General features: G+C 43.4%; 1 protein-coding gene and 1 long non-coding RNA gene across 2 annotated transcripts in view; one reads left to right on the top strand and one right to left on the bottom strand.

Annotated features, from left to right (window-relative positions):
* The first annotated feature begins 3,645 nt into the window (after window positions 1–3,645).
* The window catches only part of LOC122207621 (zinc finger protein 470), a 37,339-nt gene continuing 13,419 nt past the window's right edge, over window positions 3,646–27,565 (top strand). Inside the window, exons 1-6 of the mRNA XM_042917701.1 lie at window positions 3,646–3,766; window positions 3,948–4,043; window positions 6,079–6,242; window positions 6,868–6,982; window positions 7,779–7,874; window positions 14,699–16,106. Of these exons, the coding sequence (XP_042773635.1) occupies window positions 3,733–3,766; window positions 3,948–4,043; window positions 6,079–6,242; window positions 6,868–6,982; window positions 7,779–7,874; window positions 14,699–16,106 (1,913 nt within the window). The 5' untranslated portion in view covers window positions 3,646–3,732. The remainder of the gene's footprint in view (window positions 3,767–3,947; window positions 4,044–6,078; window positions 6,243–6,867; window positions 6,983–7,778; window positions 7,875–14,698; window positions 16,107–27,565) is intronic.
* On the bottom strand, window positions 16,918–27,531 carry LOC122207650. Its single transcript, XR_006196946.1, has 4 exons — window positions 27,135–27,531; window positions 26,001–26,080; window positions 23,567–23,793; window positions 16,918–16,932 (listed from the first exon to the last, which is right to left on the bottom strand). It is a non-coding gene; the product is annotated as an uncharacterized LOC122207650 (long non-coding RNA).

Here is a 27,565-nt window from a genome sequence, read left to right as displayed (position 1 = left end):
GGGGGCTCTGGAGCCCTCTAGGGTCTCTTTTATAAGGACACGCAGCCCATTTGAGAGGGTTCCCCCTCATGACCAAAGCACCCCCAAAAGGCCCCACCTCCAGATGCCATCACACTGGGTGTTAGGATTCCAGTGTGTGGATTCTGGGGGGACACAAACATTCAGACCACAGCACTAACTGAAGCCATTGATTCTGTACATAAAGGGCAGTCTGTATAAACTGAGAAAATGTCTTACTTGGAAGGTTATACTGTTGATGTTAGGTCTCTCTGGAACATAGGAGTAGAGAGATGGAGAAGGGGACATTTCTTACTAAGAAAAATCAAACCCCCAAAAACCCAGTTGGCAAATATGAGAAAATACTGGAACTTACACTCTTCTTTGTAGGAGCTCCCAATTCCGGTTTTGTTACCGATGACCAAGTAGTAACAAAGGCTAGAAAAATGGGCACCATTTTCTCTTGTACCAACAGACTTATGAAGTTATTGTAAAGATGCTGTAAAGATACTATAGATTTTAAAAAGGTGTTGTAATTTGTGTATAGTTCATATACTCTATTCTATGTAATTCGTTTCATTTAATAAAAGATATCTGGAAGATTTTTGAAATATTTGAATGTCCAGAAAATAAAGAAGTGCAAGGAGGGAGCGTGTAGTTAGAACTGTAAGGCTGGAATCCATGAGAACCCGGCTTCTAGAATCAGGTCAGAAGAAAAGCAGAGCAGTAGCATATGTCCAAGCACCTGTATCTTTGAACACAGTTTAAAATATTTGTATGGAAAGGGTTTTTTGTTTGTGTTTAAGCCACTTTGTTGAGGTATGATTGGCATGTAGGAAGCTGCACATTTTTAATGTGTTGAGTTTGATGAGTTTGAGGGAAAGTGTGTCCTGGTGAGACCGTGCCCGCCATCAAGGCCATAAGCTTATTCATCACCTTCCAAAGTTTCCTCCTGCCCTCATCATCGTCATCATTATTATTTTTGGTGGCGAGAACACTCAACCTAACATCTGCCCTCTTAGCAAATTTTAAGGATGCAACATAGTATTGTTAGCTATGGGCGTGATGCTATACATTACGTCTCCAAAACGCATTTATCCTGTGTGAGACTTTGTTCGCCTGACCACCATCTCTGCATTTCCTCCTCCCCTGGCCCCTGGCCACCGGCATTCTACTCTCTGCTTCTGTAAGTTGGACTGTTTTAGCTTCACATATAACTGAGATCATGCAGTGCTTGTTCTTCTGTGTCTGGCTTATTTCACTCCGCACCTGCCTCGAAATGCTTGAGTTTCAGTATACTCAAAGATGCCACTGAGCCTTGCACAGTTTTCAGAATTTGAAGGCATTTACATGCTGGCGCACGTGGATATGAACAACCCAGGGAAAGAGAGCTCAGCACAATTAGCACTCTTTTTTTTTTTTTTAAACTTTATTCTGAGAGGCAGCGCTCACGGAAGCTGGGGACGAGCAGAGAGAGAGGGAGAGAGAGAATCCCAAGCAGGCTCCATGCTGTCAGCACGTTGCCTGACATAGGGCTCCAACTCATGAAACCGTGAGATCATGACCTGAGCTGAAATCAAGACTTGGACGCCCAACTGCTTAACTGACTGAGCCATCCGGGTGCTCCGAATTAGCGCTCTTATTACTTATTCAGCCAGCAAATCAGTTCCTCTGCTTTCAAGTCAGATGCTCCGGCTTGCGAAATTATTGTCGCAAAGTTGTTGTTGAGAGCTGGCCAGCATTCGTTTTAGACTAGCGCTCGGGTGGGTGTATGAGCGTGTCGCTTGCTTAGAGCACACCAAGCAGCTCTGGGCTGTTTCCTGCAAGTATTCCCGGGTGTTTTCTGTGGTGGGGGCCCTTTCAGCCTCCCACTTAGGAGATTTATGCGTCAAGGTTACTGTCTTCACGCAGGTTACAATACAGAACCCGTTTGACTTGTCTTGACACAGTTCAGTTAAGAATACCTTCAGAAATGGGGCGGGTCAAAGAGGGCACGATAGAAATTATTCAACAGACACCACACCTCCAAGGAACTTTGTTTCCAGTAGAATTACGTGAAGCTGTAAGCGAGAAGGCTCACCCTTTGGTTGGTAGCATCATGGCTAACGTTCACGTACATGTGGCCCTTGCGCGCTGGGCCTGTGCTCTCTTATTTAGTCTGCATCACAAACTGGGGTTTTGTTGATTTTTCCGTCATACGGTTGGGGAGCTGGGGTGTGCTGCGGTCTGGGTTCAGGCTTTGTGGGTGGTTGGACTTGCTCACTTATTGGCTTGAGTATAGACTTTTAAAATGCCAGGGCCCCTGGCCCTCTAAACCTAGAGGACAGCCACTAGTGGGAAGCCAAAGCCACAGATTGCCGGGGTCACAGTTTGAATTAAATTAATGTTTAAAATACCTTGGAATGTGTCCGAATTCTGTGCTGAAATCATCAAAGTCTGCTACGTAAAAATCCACCATCTCTGGATGAGATGAGCAACAAACGTGTTCATGTACCTCCTCGGTATGTCCTCGTCCTCGACACTTCCCAGCTTCTCGAAGTCGGCACCTTGATTCTTCTTTTATTTATTTTGAGAGAGACAGAGATTGAGAGGGAGAGAGAGAATCCCAAGCAGGCTCTGCACTGTCAGTGCAGAGCCCGACGTGGGGCTTGAACCCATGAAACTGTGAGATCATGACTTTGGCCAAAACTAAGAGTTGGGCCCTTAACCGACCGAGCCACCCAGGTGCCCCAGTGACACCTTGATTCTTAAAGGCATTTTGTAGTACTTGTCATTCTTATTAAACACTCCTCTTTATTTCAGAAAACAGAAAAGAGGATTTTGTTAGTGGATTTATTTACTTTTTGTTTTTACCACAAATGCTCCACATCTAATGAGCACTGAAAGTGAAATAGAAATCCTTAGAACCTAGTTTGGGGTTTAGTCCTCTGTGCCTTTTGAGGTTCATCTTCAGATTTATTTCCCCCCATTCTTGTGCTGATCCAGGCCCCTCGCTTGCCCTCGTGTCAAAAAATACTCTGACACCCGTTGTACATGGGGACAGTTGAGCCTCCATATTCATTGATCTGAATTGACATCACATTTTTCTTGTGTGCACAAAATTGCCTCCATGTTTTTCTCTTTTCTCTGCATGTTTTTCCTTATCTGTAAGTCTCTTACCCCAGATGAGGAGAAGGCAATCCTTAGACCCCTGTCTTAGTCTGTTCAGGCTGCTGTAACAAAATCCTGCAGACCGGAGGCTTGGGCAGCAGACATTTATCTTCCCGGTCAGTTCTGGAGGCCGGAAGTCCCAGGTCACGGTGCCGGGAGGGTTGGTGTTCTCTGAGGCTTCTCCCTGGCTTGCAGCCGGCCGCCCTCTCTGCCGTGTCCCCGTCCAGTCTTCCCTTTGTGCACTTGCCTCCCTCGTGGGGCTTCCTCCTCTTACAAGGACACCGGTCAGAGTGGATTCAGGCCCGACCACATGACTGCAGTTAACTTTTAACAACCCCTTTTCAGGTCCTGTCTCCAAATACCATCACATTCTGAGATACTGGGAGTTAGACTTCGACGTATGACTTTGGGGGACACAACTCAGCCCATAACAAGCCCAGTCTGTCGGGGCATGAGCACTGATTGAACAAGACTGCGGTTTTGTCCTTGCAGAGCTTGGTGACGTTCGGGGATGTGGCCGTAGATTTCTCCCAAGAGGAGTGGGAGTGGCTGAACTCGGCTCAGAGGAACCTGTACAGGAGCGTGATGTTGGAGAACTACAGGAACCTGGCCTCTCTGGGTAAGGGTGTCCCTCCACCCCTCATTCTGCCACCTCTCCCCCCGGCCGCTGCCCTGACTCAGGGCCCTCTGCTCCTTTAGCACCGGGCCTTGCTCTGTCGCCCTTTCCTCAGGCCCAGGGGCCCGCACCTCGGGTCTGCACTGACGCACAGCATGACCGCCTCCTGTTCTTGTGTACGTAGGACTCTGCGTTTCCAAGCCCGATATGATCTCCTCGTTGGAACAGAGGAAAGAGCCCTGGATGGTGAAGAGAAGGCTGACAAGAGGCCGGGGCCCAGGTGAGTGTGGGAGACCTCCTGGGGTGAGGCCCCTGCGGCTCACAGCTCAGGCCCTAGGTGCGTAGGATGGTCAGCACGCAATTCCTGAGCCTCCGGGCGTGGGGGGAGCATTGAGGCCTCTGGAGCACGGGCTCCCCTGTCTCCTCTCCGCCTCTGCTCCCCTCCCTGCGAACGTGACTTCTTGCTCCGGCCCTGGATGCTGTTTTTTCCTCGCTCCTTCTAAGACCTTTTGTCGTTCAGGCTTACATAATCATGTCCGTTCTTTGGAAAATCCTTGGCTGGTTCCGGTGTCATTTTTACTATCTTATTTCTCTTTGATTAAAAGGCTACTTCTTGGGGCGCCTGGGTGGCGCAGTCGGTTAAGCGTCCGACTTCAGCCAGGTCACGATCTCGCGGTCCGTGAGTTCGAGCCCCGCGTCGGGCTCTGGGCTGATGGCTCGGAGCCTGGAGCCTGTTTCCGATTCTGTGTCTCCCTCTCTCTCTGCCCTTCCCCCCTTCATGCTCTGTCTCTCTCTGTCCCAAAAATAAACAAAAAACGTTGAAAAAAAAATTAAAAAAAAAAAAAAAAAAGGCTACTTCTTGTATAGACTTCTCTCATTGACTTTTTTTGTCGGTTATGAGTGAGGCCATCAGATGCTGCTTGGTGGATGACTGTAAGCTCTTAAGGAATTAACCGTGTCGCATGAGAAGTAAGGTGTATATCCATGGCTTACGTGAAGGAGAAAGTGCTGTCCCATGTATGCTAAGTATCAGTAGGGATGTAAGAGGAAGAAGGAAAATCACTCCCAGTTTGAAGCCAGGGAAACCAGAATGAGAGTACAGTCTTTGGCAGAAACGTTAGAATTACAAGAGAGACCGGCAGGCCAGGGGATGGGTCTGGAAGGCTGTCATCAGACAGGCGCGGACAGCTGGGTGACTGGCTCTCGGGGGACAGGAGCACTGCTTCTGATTCAGGGGACGAGTCTTACAGATACTGTAATGATATTTCTATCACGTGGGGATACAGGTATTTCAACTACTGTGTTACTTCTGGAACAAATTGATCGAGTAAGACAAGAGATCGGAATTCTAGACTGCTCTTGGAGGTCGTTACAGCAGGAAATGGCAGTAATCTCCAAAGAATTGAGACTCTTGTAAGATACCTTTGTTCCAATCATATTTCAAGGGAAGGGTTTGCATCGACAGAACAGGACAGGCTGTGCAGATACAACTTCCGACAACTCTCGTGGGTCGTCCTGTGGCACAGGAGAGCTCGAAGGATGTTTTTGTGAAACTTTTCCATTTAACATACTAGCTCATGTTCCCTGGATTTTCTAATACAATGGCTTTTCCCTTCTGTCAATCCTTCATGTCTTGCTGAGATTCTAGTTGGTTATGAAGACTTGAACTTCTAAAGCCGGGATTGGAACTTTTGTTAGTTAGCATTGTAATCAAAGAGGCACTGTTTAAAAAAGAGAAGAAATTTTTGCTGGAAAAATGGAGAAAGAGTCAAAGTGAGTTTTACTTAATACTGCCGAAATAAGGATCGTATAGTAGTTTTTTTTCCCCTTAGCCTCCTTTCTCTCTTTGTTTATATCAGCCACCTGGTATCTTATATCTACGTGAGAAAGCTCATATTGTATCCTTTAGGACTAAAGCTACATAAACATGGGATTGTAAGGTTGGTTAGTCATATAAGAAAGTTTTCGGGGTGCCTAGGTGGCTCAGTCGGTTGAGCGTCCAACTTCAGTTCAGGTCATGATCTCACTGCTCGTGGGTTCGAGCCCCGCATCGGGCTCTGTGCTGACAGCTTGGAGCCTGGAGCCTGTTTCAGATTCTGTGTCTCCCTCTCTCTCTGCCCCTAGCCCAGTTGCATTCTGTCTCTGTCTCTCTCAAAAGTAAAGAAATGTTAAAAAAAACAAATTAAAAAAAGAAAAAAGAAAGTTTTCAATACATTATGTTATTTTGAGGATCTTAATTCCTCTGATTACATTTTGGAATTTTTCTTTGTTCTACTACATAATGGAGAAAGGTTCAGTTTCTTAATGCCTTTCAGATTTGGAGGCAGGGCCAGAGACCAAGGAGTTACCCGTGAAGAAGGACATCTGTAAAGAAAAGTTGTCCCAGGTGGTGATCATGGAGAGACTCACAAACCACAGTCTGGAACGCTCCATATTAGGGGAAGACTTGGATTATGGTGCTCTGCTTGAGAGGCCGCCGGTAAGTCAGGAGATTAACCACTGAGCTAAGACACAGTGGCCTTCCTAAAGAGACCCTTCTTGAGGGAGAGACCACGAGTCCAGTAAGTTCGGGAGAAGTTCCCATTTGAATAGGGTGCTTCCTGTAGACAGAGGATCTGGCCAGAAGGAAGAGCACGCGGTCTCGATGCGCAGCAGAAGAGGGGGGCGGTTCAGTTGTCATGAGCCACACACCAGCGTGTCTCAATCAGAAACATTCAACGTGCCATGACGTGAGAAAACTTGGAGCAGGATCTCCGCCCTCCCTTGTCTTCAGAGATTATGTGGGAGAAAAAACCTGCAGGCTTGTCGAGTCGGGCAAGTTGAAGGTGGGGAGACCTTCAGTCAGCCTTGGGAAGTTCATACTGTGTGTAAGTTCGTCCTCCTCTGCAGGATTATAGATCACCCATGGCAGAAACAGATTCTCCTATTTTTGTCTTTTTCCCCCAAACGTATACAGTATGACCGGGCCCAGTCATTATGTGACCCAGAGCACTCAGGACCTGAGTGAGAATTCTTGGCACGGGCAGCCTCTGTCACACACCTTCCCAGAGCCACTGCCGGCTTGTGAGCCCGTTTGATCCAAAAGTGTGTTTGTACCGTTTCAGGGCTTGGTGACCATCACGAACATGGCCGTAGACTTCTCCCAGCAGCTGGACCCAGCTCAGAAGAGTTTCTGTAAGAATGTGATGTGGGAGAATCGTAGTGACCTGGGGTCCGTAGGTAAGGATGTCCCTCTCCTCAATCTGGACCCGTCTTCAGGACCCGCCACTTCCTTTCCTTGGTTTTGAATTGTGGAGGTCAGGGAGGGGTCTTCTGAAGTGTTGAGCTAAATTTTTGTCATGATTCTGAAGATGAGAATTTGACATTTGTAGAGTTGGTAGTTGGTATCTTCATTGTGCTTGAAGCATCGTCTTCAGTGAGTCTCACATACTGCTCACTTTCCTTTTTATTTCTTACTATAATTAAACACTTTTCTTTCAAAACCAAGGAACTGGTTCTCGATTTAAGAGTGTCAAGGGGCCCCTGGGTGGCTCAGTCAGTTAAGCATCTGACTCTTGATTTCGGCTCAGGTCGTGATCTCGTGGTTCATGGGATTGAGCCCCATGTCAGGCTCTACGCTCGCAGCTTGAAGTCTGCTTGGGATTCTCTCTCCTTCTCTCTGCCCCTCTCCTTCTTGTGTGTGCTCTCTCACTTCCCTCTCCAAATAAATAAACTTCAAAAAATATATATAAAAGGGGCGACTGGGTGGCTCAGTCGGTTAAGCATCTGACTTCGGCTCAGGTCATGATCTCATGGTTCGTGGGTTCAAGCCCCGCGTTGGTCTCTGTGCTGAGAGTTCAGAGCCTGGAACCTGAGATTCAGATTCTGTGTCTCCCTCTCTCTCTCTCTGCCCCTTCCCCGCTCGCACTCTGTCTCTCTCTCTTTCAAAAATAAATAAACATTAAAAAAAAAAATTTTTTTAATAGAAAAGAAGAATGTCATGTGTGTGACAGAACCTATGTCTTTCCATGTGCAGGGTCCTGTGTGTCTAAGGCCAACTTGGTCTCTCTGCTGCAGCAAGAGAAAGAGCCCTGGATGGTGGACAGAGAGCTGCCGAAGGGCCTGGGGTCAGGTGAGTGCAGCAGGCCTGGGCCGAATCGCTGCTGCGGGTGGGGCCGGGTCCTCACCGAGGTTCGGGAGACCCACAGGACTTCACCGAGTTCTCCAGGTCTGGACAGGAAATGGAGGTCTGGGCTTCAAAAGTACTCTCTTTCCCTCTTTGCTGCTGTGTCTCAAGTGATAGTTCATTCCTTGTATGTTCTTCTTCTGCTTGGCCACTTAGAGGTGCTCAGTCCCTTACACGTCCCTGTCCTGACCCCAGCGTACTTCTGAGCTATCTTCTGTGATCACATGGCCCACTCATTTCATTGAGCATCCGCTCCTGTAAGACCCACGAATTGAGAGTTATTTGAGGGTGCCATCCTGCTTGGCGTTGGAAGGTAGTTGGAGAGGGAGGGAAGTTACGCATACATTGAAGTTGCAGATGGTCCCTCCAATGGAAGGGATGAGACATGTTTATGGGTGAATGAACAAAGTAGAGTTTGCAGAATTTCTGGTAGGGCATTGCAGAGGCAGAGATGATTGATTCCTAGTAGCTTCCTTGTTTCAGTCGGGGGGTGGGCGGGGGCAGAAATTGGATTGCAAGAATATATGTGGAGGGCCTCTTCCTCTTTTTTTTTTTAATTTTTTTAAGTTTATTTATTTTGAGAGAGAGAGAGATCAAGTAGGGTAGGGCCAGAGAGAAAGTGGAAGAGAGAGAATCTCAAGCAGGCTCTGCACCTTTAGCGCAAAGCCCGATGCGGCACTCGAACTCATGAACCATGAGATCGTGACCGGAGCTGAAGAGTCAGATGCTTAACCAACTAAGCCGTTCAGGTGCCCCTCTCTTCCTCTTTTGATATAGAAGGGAGAGAAAAGAAATTTCTTCAGAAAATAATGATTTGTGGGGTGCCTGGGTGGCTCAGTCAGTTAAGTGTCCAACTTTGGCTCAGGTCGTGATCTCATGGCTCATGAGTTCAAGCCCTACATCAGGCTCTGTGCTGACAGTGTGGAGCCTGCTTTGATTCTGTGTCTCCCTCTCTCTCTGCCCCTCCCCCGCTTGTTCTCTCTCTCTTTCTCTCTCTTTCAAAAATAAATAAATCAACATTAAAAAAAAAAAAAAAGAATGATTTGTAGGTAGGGGTGCCTGGCTGACTCATTTCGGTGGAGTGTGCCACTCTTGATCTTGGGGTTGTGGGTTTGAGCCCCACATTGGGTGTAGAAATCACTTCAAAATAAAATCTTTGGGGTGCCTGGGTGGCTTGGTTAAGCATATGACTTCGGCTCAGGTTATTATCTCAAGGTTTGTTCATTCAAGCCCCACATTGGGCTCTGTGCTGACAGCAACAAGCCCACTTCCAATCCTCTGTCCCCCTCTCTCTGTGCCCCTCCCCTGCTTGTACGCGTGCGTACTCTCTCTCTCTCTCTCTCACACACACACACACACACACACACACACACACACACACACACAAATGAATAAACATTAAGGGGCGTCCAGGTGACTCAGTTGGTTAAGTGTCTGATTCTTGATCTCAGTTCAGATCATGATCTCACTGTTTGTGAGTTTGAGCCCTGCATTGGGCTCTGTGCTGATGGCTCAGATGCTTGGGATTCTGTCTCCTCTTTGCCTCTCCCTCGTTCACTCGAATGCACACTCTCCCTCTTTCTCTCTCAAAATAAATAAACTTTAAAAAAATGAATAAACTCTAAAAAATAGATTATAAAAATAAAATCTTAAAAAAACAACAGGAGCGCCTGGGTGGCTTAGTTGGTTAGCAACCAGTCCCAGGGTCATGGGATCGAGCCCCGTATTGGGCTCCCCACTGAGCCTGTTTAAGATTCTTTCTCTCTCCCTCTGCCTCTCCCCACTGCTTGCACATGCATGGGCGCTTGCTCTCTCTAAAATAAAAAAATAAATAAAATAATATTTAATAGGTAAATAAATAAAACTTGAAAAAAGAAAATGATTTGTAGAAAATGTAATCCCATCACCTGTTTGGAAACAATATTAAACCATGGCCTGTAATCACAATATGTTAACAAAGCAACTGTAGACTTCTTCAAGTCATGATAACACGTATCGTTCATGTAGTCAGAATTACAGCATGTACATTCAGCCACGCATACAGATGTTTTTCACATGCATTCCATGTCATTTTTCCCATCTCTCAATTAGGTTACTTCACATTTCTAGTATCAAAAATATACTTGTGGGGTGCCTGGGTGGCTCAGGCAGTTGAACATTTAACTCTTGATTTCAGCTCAGGTCATGACCTCATCGTTCATGGGTTCGAGCCCCATGTTGGGCTCTGTGCTAACAGCACTGAGCCTGCTTGGGATTCTGTCTCTCTCCCTCACTGGCTCTCTGCCCCTCCACTGCTGTCTCTCTCTCTGTCTGTCTCTTTCTCTCAAATAAAAACATTTAAAATATATATATGTGTGTATACACACACACACACACATATACACTTGCAACAGTATCTTTATGTAAGTGGAAGCTATACCTTTCTGAGATTGCTGCATCTCTGGGTATGAACGTCTTTTAGGCTCTGAAGGTTTCGTTTGCTTTCAGCAACTCTAAGCAGTGACTGGATGACTTGATGTTTGGGTATAATTGCTTTCTCATAACACTGGCTATGCTGGTGGGATTGCCTGCTTAGTATCTGGTGAAAGACTATTCCCGAAAGTTATTTGTTTTATTGTGAAAGAGATTGAATACTTTTTTTACATTTGTTTCTTTTCTTTATCCTTTTGTAAAATGTTCCTCATTTATATTATTTCTCTATTCTTGTCTTAACAGTTCCAGAACTTATCTTAACAGAACTTATCTTCTTAACAGTTCCAGTGATTTTTTTTTTATGTCAGCATACTAATTCTTTGATGTATTGTTTCAAACTTTTTCATATACAGTAATAAGAGTTTTTGTTTAATTAGACCTTTTTGTAATTTTGTAAAAATTTAAACATTCTTATGTAGTCTAATATATTATTTCTTTTATAAATTCTCCTTCCATTTTTGTCCTCGGAAACTTGATGTGTGTAGTTCTACATCATTGTATTTGTTTTTTTTTTTAATTTTTAAATTTTTAAATTTTTTTTAAATATGAAATTTATTGTCAAATTGGTTTCCATACAACACCCAGTGCTCATCCCAGCAGGTGCCCTCCTCAATACCCATCACCCACCCTCCCCTCCCTCCCACCCCCCATCAACCCTCAGTTTGTTCTCAGTCTTTAAGAGTCTCTAATGTTTTGGCTCCCTCCCTCTCTAACCTTTTTTTTTTTTTCCTTCCCCTCCCCCATGGTCTTCTGTTAAGTTTCTCAGGATCCACATAAGAGTGAAAACATATGGTATCTGTCTTTCTCTGTATGACTTATTTCACTTAGCATCACACTGTCCAGTTCCATCCACGTTGCTACAAAGGGCCATATTTCATTCTTTCTCATTGCCACGTAGTACTCCATTGTGTATATAAACCACAATTTCTTTATCCATTCATCAGTTGATGGACATTTAGGCTCTTGCCATAATTTGGCTAGTGTTGAAAGTGCTTTTATAAACATTGGGTTACAAGTGTCCCTATGCATCAGCACTCCTGTATCCCTTGGGTAAATTCCTAGCAGTGCTATTGCTGGGTCATAGGGTAGATCTATTTTTAATTTTCTGAGGAACCTCCCCACTGTTTTCCAGAGCGGCTGCACCACTTTGCATTCCCACCAACAGTGCAAGAGGGTTCCCGTTTCTCCACATCCTCTCCAGCATCTATAGTCTTCTGACTTGTTCATTTTAGCCATTCTGACCAGCGTGAGGTGGTGTCTCAGTGTGGTTTTGATTTGTATTTCCCTGATGAGGAGCGACGTTGAGCATCTTTTCATGTGCCTGTTGGCCATCTGGATGTCTTCTTTAGAGAAGTGTCTATTCATGTTTTCTGCCCATTTCTTCACTGGATTATTTGTTTTTCACGTGTGGAGTTTGGTGAGCTCTTTATAGATTTTGGATACTAGCCCTTTGTCTGATATGTTATTTGCAAATATCTTTTCCCATTCCGTTGGTTGCCTTTTAGTTTCATTGATTGTTTCCTTTGCAGTGCAGAAGCTTTTTATCTTCATGAGGTCCCAATTGTTCATTTTTGCTTTTAATTCCCTTGCCTTTGGGGATGTGTCAAGTAAGGAATTGCTGCAGTTGAGGTCAGAGAGGTCTTTTCCTGCTTTCTCCTGTAGGGTTTTGATGGTTTCCTGTCTCACATTCAGGTCCTTTATCCATTTTGAGTTTATTTTTGTGTTTATTCTTATTTTTATTTTTTAAGTTTATTTATTTTTGAGAGAGAGAGGGACAGAGTGTGAGCAGGGGAGGGGCAGAGAGAGAGGGAGGCACAGAATCCAAAGCAGGCTCCAGGCTCTGAGGTGTCAGCACAGACCCTGATGCGGGGCTCGAACTCACGAACTGTGAGATCATGACCTGAGCCGAAGTTGGCACTTAACCGACTGAGCCACCCAGGCGCCCCTACATCATTGTTTTGATGGATGCCTAGTATAACAATAAGTAGATGCACCATGATTTACTTAACTGGTTTACTGTTAAGGATATTTGAATATTTAGGTCTTTTCCTGTTTTTACCTATAATAAGCTGTGGTCCAGTTTGTACATGATCAAAGTATACATTTTCTTTAAAAAAAAGTTTCATGGATATAATGCTATACCATTGGAACAGTATATAAGAATACCTATTTCTAGGCATCTTCACCAGTCGCGAGTACTTTGTATTTTTTTACTTTTTGCGAAGCTCTTGGGTGAAAATGGAGGTTTCGTTTAATTTGCATTTCCCCAGGTACTTGTAGTGTTGAGAAATAGGCAGTTTAAATCCATTTAGAGTTCAGGGATGCCTGGGTGGCTCAGTTGGTGAAGCGACTGACTTTGGCTCAGGTCATGATAACACGGTTCATGAGTTCGAGCCCTGTGTCGGGCTCTGTGCTGACAGCTCGGAGCCAGAGCCTGCTTCGGAGTCTTTGTCTCCTCCTCTCTGCCCCTCCCCTGCTTGTGCTCTGTCTCTCTCTGTCTTTCAATAATTAATAAACGTTAAAAAAAATTTAAGTCCATTTAGAGTTCATATTCTGTTAATGGTGTCTTTATACTCATCTCCTACATTTCTGTTGGGTCATATTTTCTTGCCTTTATATAGTATGAATATAAACCCTGTCTCAAAAACGTGATACATTTTGTTCCCACTTTTGTGTAGCCTGTTAGTTCGCACATGCTGTTTCTTCTCACTATGCAGTCGTTTAAGTCGGGTGGTATCTTTATTCACAGAAGCTTTCGTAGAAGTCTTCATTTATGTTGACCTTTTGTTTTCCTGATAGTTTTTTCTTTTTATTAATATGTATATCATCCCATTTGTACCACATCACAAATTTGGTCTTCTTTGAGTTACTTTCTTTCTTGCTCTCTTCCTATCCATGAACATAGGATGTCTTCCCATTTATGTCCTCTTGATTTCATTCAGCAATGTTTTATAGTTGCCAGCATACAGTTTTGTACCTCCTTCGGTAAATTTATTCCTAAATATTTCATTCTTTTAAGCTATCTTTCATGGAATCGCTTTCATAATTTCCTTTTCAGATTGTTCATTTCTAGTGTATAGAAGTACAATTGATTTTTCTGTGTTGATCTTGTATCTTATAATTTTGATCAATTGATTTATTAGCTCTAATACTTTTCTCACGGATTCTTTAGGGTTTTGTATATATGGTACCACACCATTTACACATACAGTTTTACTTCTTCCTTTCTAGCTAGGATGCCTTTTCTATTTCTAATTGCTCTGGCTAGTACTTCCAGTACCGTGTTGAGTAGAAGTTGGAAAAGCAGGCATCTTTGTCTCTTTACCAATCTAAGAAGGAAAACTTTTAGTGTTTAGATGTCATTTAAAAAGAGTTTATTTTCCCTTTTTTAAGATCATTTTTTCCCAGACATTTGACTCTCCGCATCATCTGTCCATTACCACTTTCGTCTACATGTATTTATTGAGATATAACTATACATGCACAAATTTTGGGTGCATGCTAAGTGATTTTAACAAAAGGACTTCAGGCATATACACTCCTCCATGTAAGCGTTAGAGTCTGAGGTAAGACATACGCTTGTTCAGTTGTGTATGTGGTGTGATGAAATATAATGGTAGTGCTCATTGTTTTTGTAAAAACAGTTGCTTCAAACTGAGAACTTAAATTGCAAGGTCCTGTGCATTGATATATGGCCAGAGAAGTGTCAGGCCTGTGAAAGCATGCAGGTAGGTGTAAAAATGGTATTCTATGTCCACTGAGCTTCCGCTGTCAGTTGGTAATGTAGGTTTTGTTAAAATTAATCAAAGAAGATGCGGTTAGCAGAAACACCATTTTCTGGTTGTAGGGGAATAACCCTTCAGATAATCGTCGTAAATGTTAAAGAATAAGTTCTCCTTTTTGTGCTTTGGGTTTGCTTCTTGGAATAGCTTTTGTTATGTGATGACTGCTCTGACATTGAAGTAGGATGGACAGGGCAGGAGAGAGAGTAAAGGTAATGAATGCCAGAGAATTTTTAGGTGGTGTGATTGCAGAACGTTTTCCTAGTTCCTTTCCCCTAATATGTAACTGATTCCACAAACACTTAATTCTTTTCTACTCGCCCCTCCTAGGCTCCTGGGGCTTACTTACATACTTTGTAGACCCCATGTTTACATGTTAAAGGCACCTAGTTTATGTGGTTTAATTAGGCTTTAATTCACCAACCACTGAATTCATTCACAATTCCCTTTTAACAAATTCCTTTTTTTTTTTCTAGCACACAATAAAGGAGATATTTATTTCTTGATATCTTTCAGATCAACAATCTATACATGAGACCCAGGAATTATTTCTAAAGCAGGATTCATTTGCTGAAGTAACAGACAGAACTTCAAACACTAATTTGGAGTGTTCCACTTTCAGAGAAAATTGGGATTCTGAGGGTGTGTTTGAAAGGAAGCTGGTAGGTCAGGAGACACAATTCAGGCAAGAGACAATCACTCATAACAAGATGCTCTCGAAGGAAAGAGAACGTACTTTTAACAAATCTGGAAGATGGTTTCATTTGGACATTTCAGAAGAGAGAGTTCATAATCATGATTCAGTGAAGAAAAATTTTCCCAAAAATTCAGTGGTAATAAGACATACAGGAATTTATGCAGGAAAAAAACTTTTCAAATGTAATGAATGTAAGAAAACTTTTACCCAGAGCTCATCCCTTACTGTTCATCAGAGAATTCATACTGGAGAGAAACCCTATAAATGTAACGAATGTGGAAAGGCCTTCAGTGACGGCTCATCCTTTGCTAGACATCAGAGATGTCACACTGGCAAGAAGCCTTATGAATGTATTGAATGTGGGAAAGCCTTCATACAGAACACATCCCTTATTCGTCATTGGAGATATTACCACACTGGGGAGAAACCCTTTGATTGCATCGATTGTGGGAAAGCCTTCAGTGATCACATAGGACTTAATCAACATAGGAGAATTCATACTGGAGAGAAACCCTACAAATGTGATGTATGTGACAAATCCTTTAGGTATGGCTCATCCCTTACTGTGCATCAAAGGATTCATACTGGAGAAAAACCATATGAATGTGATGTTTGCAGAAAAGCCTTCAGCCATCATGCATCACTCACTCAACATCAAAGAGTGCATTCTGGAGAAAAGCCTTTTAAATGTAAAGAGTGTGGGAAAGCTTTTAGGCAGAATATACACCTTGCTAGTCATTTGAGGATCCACACTGGGGAGAAGCCCTTCGAATGTGGGGAATGTGGTAAATCGTTCAGCATCAGTTCCCAGCTGGCTACTCACCAGAGAATTCATACTGGAGAGAAGCCCTATGAATGTAAGGTTTGTAGTAAAGCATTCACCCAGAAGGCTCACCTTGCACAGCACCAGAAAACTCATACGGGAGAGAAACCATATGAATGTAAGGAATGTGGTAAAGCCTTCAGCCAAACCACACACCTCATTCAACACCAGAGAGTTCATACTGGAGAGAAACCCTACAAATGTGTCGTATGTGGGAAGGCCTTTGGTGATAACTCATCCTGTACTCAACATCAGAGGCTTCACACTGGCCAAAGACCTTATGAATGTATTGAATGTGGGAAGGCATTCAAGACAAAGTCATCCCTTATTTGTCATCGCAGAAGTCATACAGGAGAAAAACCTTACGAATGTAGTGCATGTGGCAAAGCCTTTAGCCATCGTCAGTCCCTTAGTGTACATCAGAGAATTCACTCTGGAAAGAAACCATATGAATGCAAAGAATGTAGGAAAACCTTCATCCAAATCGGACACCTTAATCAACATAAGAGAGTCCACACTGGAGAGAGATCGTACAACTACAAGAAAAGCAGGAAAGTCTTCAGGCAGAGCGCACACCTTGCTCACCCAAGAACTCATAACGGAGAGGCAACAGCACGTCCGTCTTTCCCTTCCACATCGAGTCCTGTGGATCTTCTCCCCAGGTTCCTCTGGGGTCCGCCATCACTGTCGTCCCCCTAGTCTCAGTGTTATTTCAGCTGGACTATTCCAGTAGTTCAAACACGGGCCCCTCTGTCTGTTCAGTGTGGTTTTGTTGTTTCCTTTATGAGTTTGTTCTCCACGTTGCAGTCAGCCTGATTTTTTTAAAAGTGTAAATACAGATCACTCCTCATATAAAAACTTGCGTTGGGATCCTTTAAACTGGTTAATCCGTAAGATGCGCTTAGCACGGTGCCTGGTTCATCCCAGGTGTTGAAAAAACATTGTTTGGGAACATTGAAGAGTCATCAGGGTCAGCTCTGAATAAAACAGTGCATAGAAGGAGGCCAGGAGACACCCGTCGAGGTAGCTTACAGGTAGTCAGTGAGGTTTGGCCAGCAGTGGTTTAAAACTCGGTTCCATAATGTTGAGTTAGAACTGTGGCTTTCCATCTCATCTGCATAAATGTGAGGTGATGCGACTTTATTGGTGAGGAAATTCAGCTTTACTATCCATCTGAGAACAGTCTTAGTGTAGAGAACATGGATGAGTGGTCCGCTTGGAACAAAAGAGCTGAAACAATAAAAAAAAATGCAAGATTTATATGCACAAAGTTAAAACTGTTGACATGGTACTCAAGACTTAGAAAATTTGGAAAGATCTGATCTATTTAAAATCACCTGAGCTCACAAATGAATTCAGACTTTTTTTTTTTTTTTTTTTTAATTTTTTTTTTCAACGTTTTTTTATTTATTTTTGGGACAGAGAGAGACAGAGCATGAACGGGGGAGGGGCAGAGAGAGAGGGAGACACAGAATCGGAAGCAGGCTCCAGGCTCCGAGCCATCAGCCCAGAGCCTGACGCGGGGCTCGAACTCACGGACCGCGAGATCGTGACCTGGCTGAAGTCGGACGCTTAACCGACTGCGCCACCCAGGCGCCCCTAGACTTTTTTTTTTTTAATGTTTACTTATTCTTGAGAGAGAGAGACCGAATATGATTGGGGGAGGGGTAGAGAGAGAGAGGGAGACACAGAATCCGAAGCAGGCTCCAGGCTCTGAGCTGTCAGCACAGAGACAGACGCGGGGCTCGAATCCACGAACCGCGAGATCATGACCTGAGCCGAAGTCGGACACTTCACCGACTAAGCTCCCAGGCGCCCCTATGAACTCATTAAACTTTTAAGGAACTGTCAACTGATAAGCTAAACTGATCTAAAGCAGGTCTCAGCAAACTGTGACTCACGGTCAAAGTCTTACTGACTGGTTTTGTATGGCCCATGGTCTAAAATTTTAAATGGTTGAACAAGTGAATAGAAGATTTTGTGACAACGTGAAAATTTACATTAAATTTAAATGTCAGTGTCTGTAAATAAAGTTTTATTGGCATACAGTCACACTCACTTGTTCACGTATTTCCTGTGGCTGCTTTCACTCCACAATGGCAGAGTTGAGTCAGTATTGAGGCAAAGCTCAAATATTTACTCTCTTTCCTTTTACAGAAAAAGTCTGCCAAACCCCGCTGTAGCACAGAGAATATACAAAAAGTTCTAATCATTTCTGCGAGCATAATGCAACTCTCACTTCAAAAACCAGACAAACTACAAGGCAACTTATGAATAGACGTAAAAAGGAATTATTGAAATATGAGAATGTCAGTAGAGGAGAAATCTGTTTTTCTAGATGAAATACTCAGTACTGTTAAAGTGTTTGTAAATTGTCATTCACAACAGAGTCCCCATAGGGTATGTTTACTTTGACAGTTCTAGTTGAAACAGCACAAGGAAAGCTAATGTGGCAAGCATAAGCAGGACAATTTATTTTTTTTTTATTTTTTAATTTTTTTTAACGTTTATTTATTTTGAGACCGAGAGAGACAGAGCATGAACAGGGGAGGGGCAGAGAGAGAGGGAGACACAGAATCTGAAACAGGCTCCAGGCTCTGAGCTGTCAGCAGAGAGCCCGACGCGGGGCTCGAACTCACGGACCGTGAGATCATGACCAAGCAGGACATTTTAAAAATAGGTTTCTTAGCATTTCAGATTTTGGTATAAACTAAGACTGGTTTTTCATTATGGGGGAAATTATGTTTTGACAATTGGTTATCCATTCTGTCAAAAAAACACACACACACTTAAATTGTTGTTAACATTTCCAATTAGGAAGTGATATGCAAGAAACAACCTAAAAAAGAGGAAATCCTTCCTAACTCGGGTCCTAGAAGACATGGGCAAGAGAGTAAGTTGGCTTATACAAAGATCTAAAACTTCAGAATGGTGAAAGGCCCCCAAAAGATGTGAAAGACAATTGACAGACTAATACAAGTTATGTGACAAGTCATTTAGGAACAAAGAGCTATTACACATACAAAGCAGTGGGAAAAAATAGTGCATTCCCAACAGGCATGTCAGTTGCAGAGTTCAAATGAGTAAAGACAATCTGTAAAGTTCTTAGTCTCACTCATCAGAAAATTACAAGTTAAAACAAAATTTCTTGGCTTTCCGATGGATTTCAGTCTAACATTTGGATAATATCCACTATTGGCATCAGTGTGGGCAAACAGATACTTGATCATCAGCAGTGTAAATCGGTCTCCTGTCTTTCAGGATGGCAATATAGTATGACCTACCAACATTATAAATGTGCATTCCTTTTGCAACAGTAACTCTAGATCTAGGAGTTTTGTCCCGTTGGAATAAATAGATGTAAATAATGTTTATTGCAGAATTGTTGTAATTATGATAAATTGGATTTCAGCATCCTGCCAAGCAGGTTCATTAAATTGTGATTATCCAATACTGTATTGTCTGGTTAGAAGAAAGAGATTAAATTCTATGTATGCCTCTATGGAGAGTTGTCCGTCCACAATATATTAAAAGAAACATGTGACTTGCAAAACCTAATATGTAAACTCATCTTGTAGCCATAGAGTCAAAATTAATATTGGATATATATATGTTTGCGTGTATATGTGTGCGCGCGCGCGCGTGTGTGTGTATATACGTTTTTTCAGTATAAATGTTGAAACCTTTTTTGTCTTTTTTTGTATTATAAAGTATTTTTTTAATGTGTATTCATTTTTGAGAGAAAGACAGCATGAGCAGGGGAGGGGCGGAGAGAGAGGAAGACACAGAATCCGAAGCAGGCTCCAGGCTCTGAGCTGTCAGCACAGAGTCCAATGTGGGGCTTGAACGCATGAACCATGAGATCATGACCTGAGCCAAAATCAAAGGCTTAACCAACTGAGCCACCCAGGTGCCCAAAATCGGTTTTTTTGTCTTTCGCACACCCACTTCTGGCTCTTTGTTGGCACGTTCCCTTTCTTCATTCTGTGGTGCTCTGGTGAACTGCCAGTCACACGTGGCTGCAATTAAGCCAATCAGATTTCTCATTTGTGGCTTGGAGACACAGGGACAGGAGCAGGGCCAATGTTCAGCCTTGCATAGTCGGTGTCCATTGTGATGGGCTGGGGCCCTTGTACCAGCGGAAGGAAGTACCATCGTTGGAAGTGAGCCATTCTTTGACAGCAGCCTGAAGATTTCTGCACCCCTACATGCCAGTCTGATCCACTAAAACCATTCCTGTCCAGGTTTTTAAATCTGTGAAGTACTTGGTGTTCTTCCAATATTTAACTTCTGGGGCGCCTGGGGTGGCTCAGTGGGTTGGGCGTCTGACTCTTGATCTCAGCTCAGGTCTTGATCTGAGGGTCGTGAGTTTGGGCCTTGTGTTGGGCTATACACTGGGCACGAAGCCTACTTAAAAAAATATATTCTAGGGGCGCCTGGGTGGCTTGGTCGGTTAAGCGTCCGACTTCGGCTCAGGTCATGATCCCACGGTCCGTGAGTTCGAGCCCCGCGTCGGGCTCTGTGCTGACAGCTCAGAGCCTGGAGCCTGCTTCCGATTCTGTGTCTCCCTCTCTCTCTGACCTTCCCCCATTCATGCTCTGTCTCTCTCTGTCTCAAAAATAAATAAACGTTAAAAAAAAATTAAAAAAAAAATATATATATATTCTAATTTTAAGTTAAAGTCTGCTTTTTTTGTTCCCAAAGCTAGCCCATGTGGCAACTGATACTAGAAAATGACTATCAGGGGCGCCTGGGTGGCTCAGTCAGTTAAGTGTCTGACTTTGGCTTAGCTCACGATCTTACAGTTTGTGAGTTTGAGCCCCTCATCAGGCTCTCTGTTGTCAACATGGAGCCTGTTTTGGATCCTCTGTCTCCTTTTCTCTCTGCCCCTCCCTTATGTGCTCACTCTCAAAAATAAATGAACTTAAAAAAAAAAAGAAAAAAGAAAATGATTATCAAACAATAGAGAAGCAGAATATTAAGGATTGCTGAGATCAAAAGACTGAGAACTTTTGTTTTGTATTAGGAATGGCTATTCTTTTTTCAATTTTATTTTAACTCCAGTGTAGATAATATACAGTGTTATAGTAGTTGCATGTGTACAATATAGGTACTCAACAGTTCTATCCATTGCTCAGTTCTCATCAAGAGAACTGTACTCTTAATCCCTTTTATCTATTTCACCCATCCTGCCAGCCACCTCCTTGGTGGTAACCATTGGTTTAAGAGTATTTCTTGGTTTGTCTTTTTTCCTTTTGCTCATTTGTTTTGTTTCTTAAATTCCTCATATGAGTGAAATTGTGGCATTTGTCTTTCTCTGACTTATTTCACTTAGCATAAACTGTCTAGTTCCATCCGTGTCATTGCACATGGCAAGATTCCATTCCTTTTGATGGCTAATATTCCATTGTGTGTGTGTGTGTGTGTGTGTGTGTGTGTGTGTGTGTGTATACATGTTCTTTACCCATTCATCTATCAGTGGACACAGGCTGCTTCCATAATTTGACTACAGTAAATAATGCTGCTATAAAATACAGTGATGCATTCAACCCTAGGAAAGGCTGTTATTTATTTTTTTAATGATTATTTTTGAGAGAGAGAGAGAGAGAGAGCAGGCGAGGGGCAGAGAGAAGGGAGAGCAAGAGAATCCCAAGCAGGCTCCCTTCTGTCAGGGCAGAGCCAGACACAGGGCTTGATCCCACGAACAGCAAGATCATGGCCTGAGTGGAAATCAGGAGTCAGACACTTAACCGACTGAGCCACCCAGGCACCTCAGAAAGGCTCTCTTTGATAGGGGAGGATTATAAGCCCATGGCACATTAATGACTAGGTAGCTCTTAGCAACAACGAAAGGCGATGAGGAATCCTAGTTCCAAAAGCATGTGTGATGCTTGTTTATAATGAAATTAGATAATTAAAAGGCCACTTGAAATTGTGGCCTTAAGCAAAAAGTTAAAATCAAGGCCTTTTTGTGATTATGTTGGGAATCATCTTACTCTCTAACCATGAAAGCCACAGTGGGTCCAGTTAGTTGTTGAGCTATGATTTTTTACTGAATCCCAACTTGTCACGTCTCTTAAATGAAACTGAAGTCTTAAGAAAGATCTGAATCTATGTTGTTAAAATGGAGCCATCATGAAGGATTCAAGCATCTTAGAAAACTTTGAATTCTCTCAAGCCTTAAGAAACCTCCCTACTCATCCTTCTTGCCATATCTCCCTTGTGACAGAAGACAAAAGAATTCAGGGGTTTAAAATGCTGGCTTGGGTTATTTACGTCTAAGCCTCTGGCTCACCTTTTGCAAGGTCCCCTGTCAGGGGCCGGTAGCCTTTCCATGTTCTTTTGACGTGAAGCACTAACATCTTAAAATCTTCCTCAAGCCTCCTCCTTTATGTATTGGGACTTCTCATGACAGATTGCATTTGAAAGGGGAGTACTGAACTATGTCATGTGTTGTAGCTGAATTACAGGGTAACTGTTAGCCACAGGAAGAAAATGAAATCATTGTAATAAACCGCAGAACTCCAAGGATGTTCTGATACTTGATCTTTCCACCATATTTAATCATTGATCCCCAGGGTTGAAACCGCATTAGGGTTTTGTTTTAGTTAAAAACACTTCATGGCATGGCTGTCAAGTCCCACACAGACTTGTGTCAATAGAAAAAGGACTGAGTAGGGGCGCCTGGGTGGCTCAGTTGGTTGAGCGGCCGACTTCAGCTCAGGTCATGATCTCACAGCTCGTGAGTTCGAGCCCTACGTCAGGCTCTGTGCTGGCAGCTTGGAGCCTGGAGGCTGGAGCCTGCTTCGGATTCTGTGCCTCCCTCTCTGCCCCAACCCACTCGCATTCTCTAAAAAATAAACATAAAAAAAAAAAAGAAAAAGGACTGAGTACTCTTGAATGAGTGTAACAAAAGTCACTATGAACATTTCCACTGGAATTCCTAAAAGACTTGCATTTATACATGTAGTTTATAGCAGGTCCGGTCACCAAAAACCTGTAATGATTATTTTCCAAGGTCCTGGGTATTTGTTAATGCTACCTGTGTTATGACTAGATGACCACCCCTTTTTCTATTGTCTGGAATTGATTCTGGAATGTGAATATCCAGGTATGTTCTACATTACCCAGCCACTCTTGCTTCTACTTATGGCTATTAGACTAATCTTCAGTGTGGTTTGGATAGGAGTATGTCAATTGGGGCTTTGTTATGATGCGGCTGTATGGTCCAGCTGGAAGAAGAATCTTGATAGCATGGAATGGCAAAACTGCAATATGGAAGAACTCCAGGCCCCTAAACTACTATCTGGATGAAAGCCATCAGTCACTGAAGAACACCAGCAATGGATTATTATGTGAGTGAAAAATTAACTCATATGGGTTAAGTTAATGACATGGTGTTTTTTTGTTGTATTTTTAATTTTTAATTTTATTTTTTTAATTTACACCCAAGTTAGTTAGCATATGGTGCAACAATGATTTCAGGAGTAGATTCCTTAACGCCCCTTCCCTATTTAGCCCGTCCCCCCTCCCACAACCCCTGCAGCAACCCTGTTTGTTCTCTATATTTTAGACTCTTTTATGTTTTGTCCCCCTCCCTGTTTTTATATTATTTTTGCTTCCCTTCCCTTATGTTCATCTGTTCTGTGTCTTAAAGTCCTCATATGAATGAAGAATGACATGGGTTTTAGTAACAGTAGTTACTGTCATTCTAATCCCTGTGATATCCATGACTACTAAGAGAATCCCTATTTTAACTTACTGTATCATAGAGTTTAAGAGGTACAGTGGCAAATTATTAGCTATTGTGTATCAAATTACGCTAAAGCATAGTGGCTTAAAACAAACATGTTTATTAGCTCACTCTTTGGGTAAGGAGTCCAGGTGTGGCTTAGCTGGGTGCCTCAATTCCCACAAGGCTGCAGGCAGGTTGTTAGCCAGTGCGACATTCACCTGAAGGCTTCATGGGAGGATAATCATCTTGCAGACGCACTCACTTAAACTGTTGGCTGGGTTGGGGTCCTTGCTGGCTTTTGTCTGGACATATCAATTCTTTCCACATGGACAGCTCACAACATGGCAGCTGGCTTCCTTGAAAGTGAGTAGGCCAACATCAATCATCACCAGGGAAGTACAAATCAAAACCACAGTGAGATCCCACCTCACACCTGTCAGAATGGCTAACATTAACAACTCAGGAAACAAGAGATGTTGGCGAGGATGTGGAGAAAGGGAAATTCTTTTGCACTGCTGGTGGGAATACAAACTGGTGTAGCCACTAGGGAAAACAGTATGGAGGTTCCTCAAAACGTTAAAAATAGAACTACCCTACAACCCATCAATTGCACTACTAGGTATTTACCCAAAGAATACAAAAATGCTGATTCGAAGGGACATATACACCCCAATGTTTACAGCAGTACTATCAACAATAGCCAAAGTATGGAAAGAGCCCAAATGTCCACTGACTGATGAATGGATGAAGAAGATGTGGTATATATATATTTATATCCCCCACACACACAATGGAATATCACTCTGGGAAGGAAAAGAATGAAATCTTGCCATTTGCAACTACATGGATGGAACTAGAGGGTATTATGCTAAGGAAATAAGCCAGTCAGAGAAAGACAGATATCATGATTTTACTCATATGTGAAATTTAAGAAACAAAACATGGACATAGGGGAAGGGAAGGAAAAATAAGATAAAAACAGAGAAGGAGGCAAACCATAAGAGATTCATAACTATAGAGAAAAACTGAGGGTTGCGGGGGGTCCCTGGATAGCTCAGATGGTTAAGTGACTGACTCTTGATTTCAGCTCACGTCATGATCTCACAGTTCATGGGTTTGAGTGTGGAGCCTGCTTCAGATTCTCTGTCTCCCTCTCTTTCTGCCCCTCCCCCACTCACATTCTGTCTCTCTCTCAAAAATAAATAAACATAAAAAATAATAAGTACAACTGTACTTAATGCTTTCACTTTGACACTAAAAATAAGACAAGTACATCCAGTATTGCTCCCACCAAATAGCATGGTACTGGAGGTCCAGCCATCCCGTAAGGAAAGAAAGAACTAAGAGACGCAGTGATAGGGAGAGAGTAGATATAACTGTTATTATTGGTAGATGTGAAGATTTACCTATAAAAACCAATTAGAACCTGTAAGGGCATTAGCAAGAGTGCTAGATTGACAGTCACCTTACATAATCAATATTTTGTTTCCCCTTTTCTTTATGTCCTCTTTGGTTTTAATTGAAACTTTTATATTATTATTTTCTCCCTTAGATGTCTTTTCCCCTCTGGCAATCCAAGATTTTATCTTTGATTTTTCTGCATCCTGAATATGATATGCCTAGGTGTATATATTTTTTGTATATATTTGTCCTGCAATGGTATTGTCTATGCTTCCTGGATCTGTGGCTTGGTGTCTGTCATTTTAACTTTAGAAACCTCTCAGCCATTATTACTTCAAATGTTTCTTTTCCTTCCTTCTATTGGTATTACAATTATGCATAGGTTATACCTTTTGTAATTGTCCCATGGTTCCTGGATATTCTGATGGTTGTTATTTTGGTACTCTTTTTTAAAAGTTTTCTTTATTTTGAGAATTGGGGTGGGGGTGGGGGAGAATCCCAAGCAGGCTCTGAACAATGAGATCATGACTTGAGCCTAAATCAAGAATCCAGTGTTCAACTGACTGAGCCAACCCAGGCACCCCCTGAGTGTTTTTCATTCTTTTTTTCTCTTTGTAACTCAGTTGGAAGAGTTTCTATTGGCATGTCCTCAAACTCACTCACTCTTTCCTTAGCTGTATGCAGTCTATTAAGGGGAGGGGGAACTATTGTATAATCTTATGAATAGATCTCAGCTTTTCAGTGGGCTTGAGCACTTGGACTCTGACCTTCGGAAGTGCTTCTTAGCCTTTACTGAGGTAGAAAGACTAGAGAGGCGGGACCTGCCCAAAATGCCTTCCCTCAAGTCCAAAAAGGCTCTGGTCTGTAGTGTTCCTAAGTGCAGGGTTTTGTTACGGAAAATGCTCTGAGTGTACTACAAAATGTTTACTTTTCCCCTCCCCTTGCCCAAAACTCAAGAAGACTCCCCCACCCTGACCTTTAGCGTTAAAACTTGGTGGAGGTCCTGGAGGTAAAATCCATGAAAGTAGGAGAGCCCATCTAGGGCTCCAGGAGTTTTAAACTCACAATGCAGTCCACACTAAACCTCCAGTTCACCAAAATTACCAGTGAAGAGTGTGTAAGTTTATGATTCCAGCAGCTTCTGCTTCAGGTAAGCTCATACCTGCCATGATTTTCAGTATTTGCCGGTCTTTCCAAATTTTGGGGTGTGGTTTCCTTTGTGACTTCTATTTTCTGATGGGTCTTAAAAAAAAAAGTTGTTGATTTTCAGTTTGTTGAATGTTTTTCTTGTGAAGATGTCAGTGAAGGTTTCCAAACTCTTTATACATTACTTCTAAAATGGAGAATATCAGGGGTGCCTGGGTGGCTCAGTCGGTTAAGCAGCCAACCTCGGCTCAGGTCATGATCTCACCGTTGGTGAGTTCGAGCCCTGCATCGGGCTCTGTGCTGACAGCTCAGAGCCTGGAGCCTGCTTTGGATTCTGTGTGTGTGTATCTCTCTCTCTCTCTCTGCCCCTCCCCCACTCATGCTCTGTCTCTCAAAAAAATGAATAAATGTTAAAAAGTTAAAATAAAATGGAAACTATCAGTATCGTCTTTATCCGATTCTAACCACAAATTATTACAAACACTAAGTAAGCTTCCATTTACAATTACTTAAAGATGGCGTCGTCGCAGCTACAATTCACTTCATGGCGGGGTCCACAAAGTCAGAGAGATTGGATCCTGGAAAACCAGCGCCTCGATGGGGCTGTGTTGCTTTGAGTGACAGGATGTGTCTGAGAGTGGCTTAAGTTGGGAGTGTTAGGTAGTGGACCAGCCTCTGCACACTTGGGAATTTTATTTCTTTGCTGGGTACCTACCATGTGCCACTCTTTCATTTTCTGGGAGTACAGCCCTAAACAGGCCCTACAAGCTGTGTGTCTTCGGGGCTCTTTCATTCTAGCAGGGCGAGAAAAAAACAGGCTGGGGGGCATAGGTTCTATCAGCGAGAGAACTGGTAGGCATGAAACAGGACAGGTTACACACACACACACACACACACACACGACAGGTTATATCAGCGAGAGAACTGGTAGGCATGAAACAGGACAGGTTACACACACACACGACAGGTTATGTCAGCGAGAGAACTGGTAGGCATGAAACAGGACAGGTTACACACACACACACACACACACACACACACACACACACACACACACACACACACACACACACACACACACACACACACACACACACGACAGGTTATACACGCACGCACGCACAAAACAAAAACTCAGATCTCTACTCACCTATCAATAAGGATCTGCTTCTGGGCCCGCCTGCCCTAAGCCCCGCCCACTTTCCGAGCGCCTGCGCGCCGCACACCTCCAGCGATACTACAGGCGCAGGCGCGGGGACGCAGTACCCAGGCCTCCGCGCTGTGCGCCTCACGGCGGCGCCTGCGCACTCTGAGCCTGGCGGGGGTTCCCAGAATCTTCGGGACTCGGCTCGCTTCAGGGAGCCGGCCTGTACTTTGGGCGCCTGGAGTCGGGACTGAGAGGCTTCTGCGCGGTTCTGTTCCCCGTCTGGGGGCCTCAGCAGGGGGCTGAGTGTAGCGGCCCCGAGGCCGGGTCGGGGAACCAAGCCCAGCAGTCGCGCCGCCGGGTCTGGACTACCCTCCCCAGGGGCCGTTGCGGCGGGAGGACACGCCCACTTCCGGCGGGGGTCTAAGAGAAAGGCG

This window comes from Panthera leo, chromosome E2 (genome assembly GCF_018350215.1).
Source record: "Panthera leo isolate Ple1 chromosome E2, P.leo_Ple1_pat1.1, whole genome shotgun sequence".
Classification (NCBI taxonomy): Eukaryota; Metazoa; Chordata; class Mammalia; order Carnivora; family Felidae; genus Panthera; species Panthera leo.
This window is presented reverse-complemented; position numbering and strand designations above follow the sequence as displayed.